The sequence below is a fragment of the Ascaphus truei genome, chromosome 13, assembly GCF_040206685.1.
Source record: "Ascaphus truei isolate aAscTru1 chromosome 13, aAscTru1.hap1, whole genome shotgun sequence".
NCBI classification, from domain to species: Eukaryota; Metazoa; Chordata; class Amphibia; order Anura; family Ascaphidae; genus Ascaphus; species Ascaphus truei.
This window is the reverse complement of record NC_134495.1, coordinates 50115960-50127133: the sequence shown is the minus strand read 5'-3', so window position 1 is coordinate 50127133 and position 11174 is coordinate 50115960. Positions and strand designations below refer to the sequence as shown.

Here is an 11174-nt window from a genome sequence, read left to right as displayed (position 1 = left end):
CATACATGACACGTGCTCACAACAGAAAAACACCATATATACTGTACATGCAAACATCTTCATTTGAGGTATGGGATTTCACCGTAATAGTGTTTGGACACCATAGGTTCATCCCTGGTTTAGAAGGGACAATGAGGTTATGAGGAGTATAACTATTTTACACCTAAAATTAAAGACTATAAAGGGGGGGGGGGAGGGGAGCACATTCTTGTAATTATTTAGCAGCTGCAACAGTGTATCGGTGATTAAGAGTACAAACATATTTTAGCACCATCCCGACTCTTGCGTTCCGCTCAAGGATGTCTTCTCTCTACCCCCTTTGTATCTAAAACCCTCTCCCACCTTAAACCTTTCTCACTGACTGCCCCACACCTCTGGAATGCCCTTCCCCTCAACACCCGACTAGCACCCTCTCTATCCACCTTTAAGACCCACCTTAAAACACACTTGCTTAACGAAGCGTATGAATAGCTCCGCGGCTAATACTATACACATGATACATATTGTAAAGCTTGACTCCTTGCAGACGCACATACCAGAATGCCCTCCTACTGTCTCTGTACGCCCTTCCTACCTACTGATTAGACTGTAAGCTCTTCGGAGCAGGGACTCCTCTTCCTAAATGTTAATTTTGAAGTCTGAAGCCCTTCTTCCCATTATCTGTTATTTGTACTATTTGTTATTTATATGATTGTCACTTATATAACTACTGTGAAGTGCTATGAACATTAATGGCACTATATAAATAAAGACATACATACATACATACATACAACACCATATTGCTTATTATTTTTTTATTGTTTTATGGGATGGGAGACTTCACTAGACACCCTTGCCCCACAACATTCCATAGTGTTGTTGAACACCAGTAAAAACACATAGAATAGAGCATGACTTTATCCACATTGGTGTAATCCCTACAAACAAACTGAAATGTACTGTATACTGAAGGTAGTCCTCGTTATCCAATGTTTTACTTTACAACGAATGGCATATCCAACGCTTTGCAATGCAACCCTAAGGGCCATTTTTCGATGCCGGAATGCGTTATCCCACGCTCACTGCCACTGATTAATATAGGACTCACTTTACAATGGTTTCACTATCCAACGCTACTTCCAGAACAGATTGCGTTGGATAACCGAGGACTGTCTTTATAGTATCTAAATAATCAGGCATCCTCCTCAAGAAGCAAACAAAAATTTAGAGTGCAAAGTGACTTCACACAGTATGAAGTAAAGTACTATTATTACAGTATAAAAAATGATACAAAAGAACCCAGGTGGGAATGCAGCTTCATAACAAGATTTCCCAAAAAGTCTTAATGCCACGTAGCAGAAACAGATCTGAAGTGCAAAATCAAGTGCAGATTAAATTCTGGCAGGGTTAGAATATTTAATGGTTATTTCACGAGTCACTTTCAAAATAAACAGGTCATCCCTAATCATCTCAAAGAGAGAGGAAGGCAAACATGCTGACTCCTCACTGGCCAAAACTTTGGTGACTGGTGTTCCTGCAAGGAAGCTACACAGCGACGGATATTTTCAGTGACGTCACCTCAACCTGCTCTTGGTGTGCACAGACCAGACAGATGGACTATGTGTCTGTGAGGAGTCAGCATGTTTGCCTTCCTGTCTATTTGAGGGGATTTTGGAAGACCTGGTTATTTTGAAATTGACTCGTGAAATAACCATTGAATATACTAACCCTGCCTGAATTAAGTCTGCACATGATTTTGCGCTTCAGATCTGCTTCTGCTATCCTCCACAGGAAGTTGGTGCCCTACTGTTCTTAAAATATAGGTTTCGGATCTGTCTCTGTTTCCAGCACAAAGATTGGTTGTCTCTGTGTTCCCCAAACTATATATAAGATTCCTCTCAGTCACTACATGTTCAGAGATGAGGTAGAGTTGCACCTTTTCATATTTGAGTGGTGAAACATCCAAACTATAAGTTGTATCTCTCAAAGTTTCCCTTTGTGTATTCTTGCAAATAAGTTACCTATAATAAAGGTGGGAAAGAGATGACTATGTAAAAAGGAGTCCAACTCTTGTCATCTTCACCCTATTGGTTTGGTGGAGAATGTCTTGCTCTCCTCATGCTTCTCCCCAAGTCTTCCCAGCTCCACAGACTCATTTCGACTTCGCTGACGGAAGACTTGAGAGACTTTGTGAAAGCTGGAAACCTCGGATGATGTCCCCTCAAAGAGCTTGGCCATGAATCCCAACCCAGCAGTCCTAATGAAGGAGCCACCGGCAAATGCATACAGGACGGGGTTGATGCTACTGCTCAAGAAGGCCACGGCTGTGACATTGGGTCGGGCAACGCGAGCTGCATTCTTGAGATTTTGTGCTGTGGTGCCTGAGGTAAGGTTGCCAAACACCTGCAGGATATTTACCACCTGGTAGGGCAGCCAGAAGAGGGCAAAGGTCACGATGATCATGACCACTAGCCGTCCTGTTCTGCGCTTGCTCTGGAATTTTGCGGTACGTAGCCTGAGTCTGATGTACAGGTAGCTGAATACAATAACTGTGAATGGGATAATAAACCCCAGCATAGTCTCAAAGAGGTACTGAAAGACAATTTGCCGAGGGCTGGTATGGAAGGGCAGGCAGATCAGTCGGTTGTTACCTACATTCAACACAGTGCGGTAAAATGGCATGGGGATGGCAAGCAAAGACGCTAATAACCATATGACTGCAACCAGGCTTCTGACCACGGGCTTGGTCCGCATCTTCTGGGAGGAGAACGGTTTAGCAACGGCCAGAAAGCGGTCCACACTCATGAAAGTGATGAGGAAGATACTGGCATACATGCTCAGGCAGCTGACGTAATGGCACAGCTTACAAATTGTGTCCCCAAAGACCCAATTGCCGGTGGTCAGAAGGTGGAGGAAGAAGGGTGCTGTGAGAAGTACTATGATGTCGGCCATGGCCAAGTGGAAAATGAGGATGCAAGTGACTGTGCGATTCTTCATGCGGGTCAGAACAGTCCAGATGATGAAGGCGTTGCCTGGGAAACCAATGAAGAAAGCCAGGGAGAGGATGGCGATGCCTAGCCGAGGGGATGATCCAGACGGAGGGGGTACTGAGTGCCGGGTAGAGTTTGCAAGAGAGGAACTGTCAGTGGTCATCAGGGCAAGCATTGTACTCTAAGTTGATGGGAGATGAGAAAAATTAGTAAAAGTTGAGATCATTCTTAAAATAGCTAATTCAGAAAAGTGTTTAAGCAGCATGGGCTATGTAAAGCTAACTTAAATATTGAATATTGCCCACCTTCCCCAAAAAGGCACTGCTTGCATGCGAAGGAAGAGAACACAATTGTCTGTATCAATGCAATTTAAAACAATATTAATATATTACTATCCACCCTGCATCTCTTCTAACTGACTTCAATTGTGGGGAAACTACTTGAAGGTTTAATACGGGATAATATTCAGGAAAACCTAATGGAAAACAAAATTATTAGTAATAGTCAGCATGGATTTATGAAGGATAGATCATACCAAACTAACCTTATTTGTTTCTTTGAGGAGGTAAGTAGGAATTTAGACCAGGGTAATATAGTTGATGTGGTCTACTTAGATTTTGCAAAGGCTTTTGATACGGTTCCACACAAGAGGTTGGTGTACAAAATCAAGCAAATTGGATTGGAAACTGGTTGAAGGATAGAAACAATGGGTTGTCATAAATTGAACTTTTTCAGGTTGGGCTAAGGTCGTGAGTGGAGTACCTCAGGGATCGGTAGTGGGACCACTGCTTTTTAACGTGTTAATTAATGACCTTGAGGTTGGCATCGAGCGCAAAATCTCCATCATTGCTGACGATACTAAATTGTGTAAGGTAATAGAATCAGAGCAGGGTGTAATTTCTCTCCAGAAGGACTTGGAGAGACTGGAATTGTGGGCAGGTAAATGGCAGATGAGGTTTAATACAGATAAATGTAAGGTTATGCATTTGGGAAGTAATAATAAACAGGTGACTTACGAATGAAATGGGGATAAATTGGGGGAATCCTTGATGGAGAAGGATTTAGGAGTGCTTGTAGACAACAGGCTTAGCAATAGAGCCCAATGTCATGCAGTAGCTGCAAAGGCAAACATGATCTTATCTTGCATTAAACAGGCAATGAATGGAATGGAAGTAAACATAGTTATTCCTCTTTTCAAAGCATTAGTAAGACCACACTTGAATATGGAGTACAATTTTGGGCACCACTCCCTAGAAAAGACATTATGGAACTAGAGAGAGTGCAGAGAAGAGCCACCAAATTAATAAAGGGGATGGACAATCTAACTTACGAGGAGAGGCTAGCTAAATTAGATTTATTTACATTAGAAAAGAGGCGTCTAAGAGGGGATATGATAACTATGTACAAATATATTTGGGGACAATACAGGGAGCTTTCAAAAGAACCATTCATCCCAAAGCCAGTACTAAGGACTCAGGGGCATCCCTTAAGGTTGGAGGAAAGGAGATTTCACCAACAACAAAGGAAAGGGTTCTTTACAGTAAGGGCAGTTAAAATGTGGAATTCATTACCCATGGAGACTGATGGCAGATACAATAGATTTGTTCAAAAAGGTTGGACATCTATTTAGAAAGGAAAGGTATACAGGGATATAGCAAATAAGTAAACATGGGAAGGATGTTGATCCAGGGATTCTTGGAGCCAGGAAGGAATTTATTTTTCCCCTTATGAGATATCATTGGATGATATGACACTGGGGTTTTGTGTTTGCCTTCCTCTGGATCAATAAGGAAGTAGTGATATAGGATAACGTATCTGTTGTCTAAATTTAGCATAGGTTGAACATGATGGACGTACAGTATGTCTTTTTTCAACCTCATCTACTATGTTACTATATATGTAACTGTTACATCGGACCCATGTGTGGCGGGGGAAGGGAGAACCAGGCTTATAATAAAGGTCAAAGCCCACTTGGTTACCCCTGACCCATGTTTTGGGGTCCTAGAGTGTCAGCTCTTGGGCCCGGGCATTGTGTATGCATTACTGTGACTGTGTGCAAAATATGAGACAATTGCCGTTTGTGTTTGACCGTTTCCAGAGGTGCTGGGACGCCCTGCTTCAGCACAGAGCAGGAAAAGGTAAAAATGGGTATGAAGGGGTTAAAAGATATCTGCAGGTATACACGGAGTCCTTAGTATAGCAAGGGGCTCCCCAGTATAGCAGTGATACCCACATACTGTACATGCCCAGGTATCCTGAGCCTAGAGTAGGGGTTCAGGAAGGTGCTCACGCTAAGGTTATGAAGCTGAGCAGGTTTTTCAGTGTTTTCTCAATGTTTAAAAGTATTTTTCTAATGTGTGCCAGGAATGAGGCTAGTTTATGACCCACCATTCCAGGGGGCAAGTAAGCATAACCGAAGGCTAGCTTATAAGGGACCCTGGGGAGAGGCCCTCCAGGATGTATACAAAAAGTTAGAGCTTCAAAGGGGTTAAACAGCTGGCCAGCAACTGGGGTGATTCTTTGACTAGAAGCAGATATTCTGTCACTGAGCAAAGGGGGCTTGGCCAGGTGGTATTATAAGCTGGTGCAGGCCATGGGGAAATTGTTCTCTACTGTAACATCAAGAAGGAGGGGGTGGGGGTGAAGAGGAGTTTTATCACCATCACAGATTTGAACCCCTCTCAAGATGCATCAGTTCTAAGAGATCCATCTAAGTATTTCATGAGTCCATCAGTTTCATCTTGTGTGATTCACCTGAGATTCAGTCCCATTTGAGAAGTTCCAGCTCTTACATACATAGTTACATAGTTACATAGTAGATGAGGTTGAAAAAAGACTTTCGTCCATCAAGTTCAACCTCTTGAGTAAATCGTCTAAATTTCTCAGAGGATAAGTGACCGGAATTCAACAGCAAGAGGCCACAGGAATGAAAAGTGGCCTGGAATATTTTGCTGTGTGTTTGAAATTAGGAAAGATTAGTTTTGTAATCGGAGTTTCTAAAGTAAGTGTGTCTTTTTACTGTATTTTTGTGTAACATAGTTGTGTGCGTTCATTAGGTGAATAATCGCAATTTATTTTTATCTCTCTGCTTGCTCAATCAATGATCCCGGTAATTAAAAGTCGTAATAAACTGGGTCCATCGTGACACCATGTACATGTGATATGGAGCGTTTACAGAAGGAATCAGGGAAATTTTGATAGGCAGCCCACATATTACAATACAATGCATACAGTACAGTGTATACTGTACAGTGTATACAATGCACACAGTACACTGCATACAGTACAATGTATACAATGCATACAGTACAATGCACACAGTACAATGCATACAGTACAATGCACACAGTACAATGTATACAATGCATACAGTACAATGCGTACAATACATACAATGCATAGCAAGACACGTAGAGGAAAAACAGAGCACTATCCAGGGTAAAAAAAACTGATTCAGAGGGGGCTCACTCATAAAAGAAATGATCAGGTTTTATTGGATCATACAAGAATAACCTCTATAGAGGTAGCATAACACAACGCGTTTCGCGCATATAGCGCTTCATCATGGTGTAAAGTTGTGATATAAAAATTGACATATTTAAATGATCTGGCGTGCAAGTGACGTCAGATGCCAAAACACACCTCAGCTACATTCCTCCATTGATCATAATGAGCATGTATTCCCATTGGACTACAGGGAATCAAAGCAAAAGCTTTATTATTGAGAACAACAGAGTGAGGGGGAGAGGGATCTCTAACGTCACGCGTATCTGCGTATGTAGCACATGCCCCCTCTACGTAGGTGCGTGACCAGGGCCAGTTAATTCAATAAACAAAAAATGGACAAATTAACCCCATAATGCCCAGATCTGCCAATAGTGAAGACAAAATATAAAAACAATCACAAGTTCATAAAAAAAACTTGAAATTGAAATTGATGTACCACAACAGAACCCCCCCACAACCTCGCCTTTTTCACCCCCCTTCTTCCCCCTTTTTTCACACTTCTTTTTCTTTATTCTTCTTGACATGTCATTTGCAACTCTGTTGTGAAACATCAATTTCAATTTTTGTTTTTATGAACTTGTGATTGTTTTTATATTTTGTCTTCACTATTGGCAGATCTGGCCGTTAAGGGTTTAATTTGTCCATTTTTTGTTTATTAAAGTTTGCTTTGATTCCCTGTAGACCAATGGGAATACATGCTCATTATGGTCAATGGAGGAAAGTAGTGGAGGTGTTTTGGTGTCTGACGTCACTCCCGCGCCAGATCATTTAAATATGCCATTTTATTATCACAACTTTTCACCATGATGAAGCGCGAAACGCGTTGTGTTATGCTACCTCTCTAGAGGTTATTTTAGTATGATCCAATAAAGCCTGATCATTTCTTTTATGAGTGAGCCCCCTCTGGATCTGTGTTTTACCCTGGATAGTGCCCCGTTTTTCCTCTACGTGTCTTGCTGTTCTACCTACATGGATGCACATCATTGGACCTCCTAAGGACTTATCTGGATATCTACCAAAGTGAGTTCCACTTATGCCTCTATCATTGTTATATTACTAGTGGGTGGGAGATTGCTTCATGTTTATACCGACCAGATACAATAGACACTAGTCTCCCCATACCTGCAACTCACATGGTATATCACTATTATGGAAGTGCCTTAAACTTTCTATATATTAAGCAGTATTTGCTGGATGGATGTCTGTTTGGAAGCACTAGACCTCTTCTACTATTACATACACTGCATATACTGCATACACTGCATACAGTACAATGCATACAGTACAATGTATACAATCCATACAGTACAATGTACAATACAATTTATACAATGCATACAGTACACTGCATACAGTACAATGTATACAATGCATATATTACAATGCATCTCTAACAAAGCAAGCCTTTTCTCTGGAAAAAAAAACCCCAACTTATCTGAGTTGGTGGAAACTCCTCTGACTAAGGATCTCTGGCAAATGTAAGACATTTTATTATCAAAGTTCTTACATGTGGCACAGTTACAAGCAGAGAGAGATACAATGCCCTGTGCCATATCTGTGGGTTGATGAATAGATGCGTACGGGTTGTGTGTTTGCATTGATACACAGTGGCCATATGGATTTTGTACGATTATTCTATAGTACAACAGAATATTGGGGGCTATGACCTAATCTGAATATGCAGGAAAATGTACACAGGGGACTTGCTACTTCACAAGCTGGTGGATGGGAATTCTCTGTTGATATGGAAGTCCCACTGAGGAGTTGAGCTACTGCATGTTCTTGGTTCTAAGTAGGGCAGAATAGATAGAGGGCACATACCAGTTCAGTCATGATGCTGCTCCTGTATCTCAGAGGTGGTGGTCCCAGTAAGCAGTTGCAGATCACAGCTGGTACAGAAATCCTCACTCAGTGGATCTACAGACACTGTCCCCAGAGAGGACTGAGTGTGTCACACAGGTTCACGAAGAAGCTTGCAGGATATTGCAAAGAGGTCCTTCTGTATGTTACCGGACGTACATATTTCCTGCCAGCATGATGCAAGCTGTTTTGTCCTCAGAATGTGGCCATCTCTGCTTATTGCAGTGGTTGATACAAAATTACAAATGGTGGTGTACAGACGAGGCCACGATTATCCTAACGCTTGCTTTAAACTAGCTGGGTTACATTCAGGGTATGTGCTGGGTATGTTCTGGGCTAGTTTGAGGCACCTTTAAGGCATTTCTGCATTGACTAACGACCCATAGGATTAACACAGCAGGGGTCCCTGGCAGTCCAATTCAGTTTGAATGGGACTGCCAGGGACCCCCGCTGTTAATCTGATAGGCCATTAATCAATGCAGAAATGCTGGGGCTAGTTTAAGGCACGTTTAAGGCATGTATGCAGGCTATTCCTGGGTCTTTTTGGTGATTGCCACTGGTTTGTGTTAGAATAGTCGCAGTCTCTACTGTACAACACAATATAGTAACTGAAGCAACAAATTATAAACAAAAGGGTATCATCAGGTGCAATAACCTCCTCATATGGATTCCAAAATTAGTCCCACCCCAAAATATTCAAGAGAGAAAGGTGAGGGGAATAGGGTTTGAAAACATGGACCATGCTCATTGGCATTGCAAAAAAGTTTTATATTGTTGAAAAGAGAAATTTACAAAAATCTAGCACAGTGATTTTCAACCAGGGTTTCGCGTGCACCCCTCAGTGGTTACGTGGTCGCCAGGGGGGTGAGAGCTGGAACAGCTCTTCCATGCTGTCCCAGGCCAGGCGGCTTCCCACATAGCAGTAACCATGCGGCTCCTGAGCTCAGCAGCCACCCGGTCACTGCTATCCTTCCATTCCCTGCCAGCGCCGGAAGTTTCATCAACTTTCGGCTGACAGGAGGGAGAGGAAGGATAGGGTAAGAGTGCTCGCGTGCGCTCTCAGCGGGGGGTGGTGTGTGTGTTAGTGGAAGAGCGTGTGTGTAAGTGGGAGAGCGTGTGTGTAAGTGGGAGGGGAGAGGCTGTGTTTGTGTAAGTGAGAGGGGGAGATTGTGTGTGTAAGTGAGAGGGTGTGTGTGTAAATGAGAGGGGGAGTGTGTGTGTAAGTGGGAGGGGAGAGTGTGTGTTTGTGTAAGTGAGAGGGGGAGTGAGAGTGTGTGTGTGTAAGTGAGAAGGGGAGAGTGTGTGTGTGTAAGTGAGAGGGGGGCGATGGTTGGGGTTCCCTATAATTTCACAATCAAATTCTGGGGTTCCCTAACCAAGAAAAGGTTTAAAACCACTGACCTAGAATAATATATACATTCTCTGCTATAGGTGTCTGTGTGTGTAAGTGAGAGCGGGAGTGTGTGTAAGTAGGAGGGGCGAGTGTGTAAGTAGGAGGGGAGTGCGTGTAAGTAGGAGTGGAGTGCGTGTAAATGGGAGGGGAGAGTGGGTAGGTGTGTAAGTGAGAGGGTATATATGTTTGTAAGTGAAAGGGGGCATGTGTGTGTGTGTGTGTGTAGGTAGGATGGGAGTGTGTGTAAGTGAGAGGGGAGTGTGTGTGTGTGTGTGTGTAAGTGAGAGGGGGAGAGAGTGTGTAAGTGGGAGGGGAGTGTGTGTGGGAGGGAAGTATGTGTGTGTGTAAGTGAAAGGGGGAGTGTGTGTGTGTGTGTGTGAGGGGGAGTTTGTGTGCGTGCGTGTGAGTGGGGGAGTTCGTGTGCATGCGTGTGAGTGGGGGAGTGTGTGTGAGTGTGAGTGTGTGTGTGTGTGTGTAAGTGAGAGGGTTAGTGTGTGAGTGTGTGTGTGTGTGTGTGTGTGTGTGTGTGTGTGTGTGTGTGTGTGTGTGTGTGTGTGTGTGTGTGTGTGTGTGTGTGTAAGTGGGAGGGGCAAGGGTTGGGGTTCCCTAGAATTTCACAATCAAATTCTGGGGTTCCCTAACCAAGAAAAGGTTTAAAACCACTGACCTAGAATAATATATACGTTCTCTACTATAGGTGTCTGTTTGCTGTACAGCTGATACCACTTTATCTCAGACTCTCTTAGAAATTATACAGTAACAACCGTGTTGCAGCAAAGACGTCCCCCAAATAAAAGTTTCCCCACTATGCTTCTCTTACACTGATCCTGTCCACTATAAACTGATGTAGCGGCCGTTATTCGAACAGTTCTCTGCTGTTCCCCGTGCAGCATGAACGCGGCCAATCGCCCCAGGCACCCGCGCTTATCCCAGGCACCCGCGCTTATCCCAGGCACCCGCGCTTATCTCAGGCACCCGCGCTTATCTCAGGCACCCGCGCTTATCTCAGGCACCCGCGCTTATCTCTGGCACCCGCGCTTATCTCTGGCACCCGCGCTTATCTCTGGCACCCGCGCTTATCTCAGGCACCCGCGCTTATCCCAGGCACCCGCGCTTATCTCAGGCACCCGCGCTTATCCCAGGCACCCGCGCTTATCCCAGGCACCCGCGCTTATCCCAGGCACCCGCGCTTATCCCAGGCACCCGCGATTATCTCAGGCACCCGCGCTTATCCCAGGCACCCGCGCTTATCCCAGGCACCCGCGCTTATCCCAGGCACCCGCGCTTATCTCAGGCACCCGCGCTTATCCCAGGCACCCGCGCTTATCCCAGGCACCCGCGCTTATCCCAGGCACCCGCGCTTATCTCAGGCACCCGCGCTTATCTCGGGCACCCGCGCTTATCTCGGGCACCCGCGCTTATCTCAGGCACCCGCGCTTATC

The 11174-nt window shown here is 44.1% G+C and overlaps 1 protein-coding gene across 2 annotated transcripts in view; it reads right to left on the bottom strand.

Moving 5' to 3' along the window:
- Positions 1–789: 789 nt before the first annotated feature.
- The window catches only part of LOC142465185 (leukotriene B4 receptor 1-like), a 69328-nt gene continuing 58943 nt past the window's right edge, over positions 790–11174 (bottom strand). Inside the window, exons 2-4 of one of the 2 annotated variants that reach the window (XM_075569159.1) lie at positions 8301–8551; positions 3517–3658; positions 790–3153 (exon numbers count right to left, since the gene is read on the bottom strand). In XM_075569159.1, the coding sequence (XP_075425274.1) occupies positions 2062–3147 (1086 nt within the window). In that variant the 5' untranslated portion in view covers positions 3148–3153; positions 3517–3658; positions 8301–8551 and the 3' untranslated portion in view covers positions 790–2061. The remainder of the gene's footprint in view (positions 3154–3516; positions 3659–8300; positions 8552–11174) is intronic. The other variant, XM_075569158.1, reaches the window with a different exon arrangement.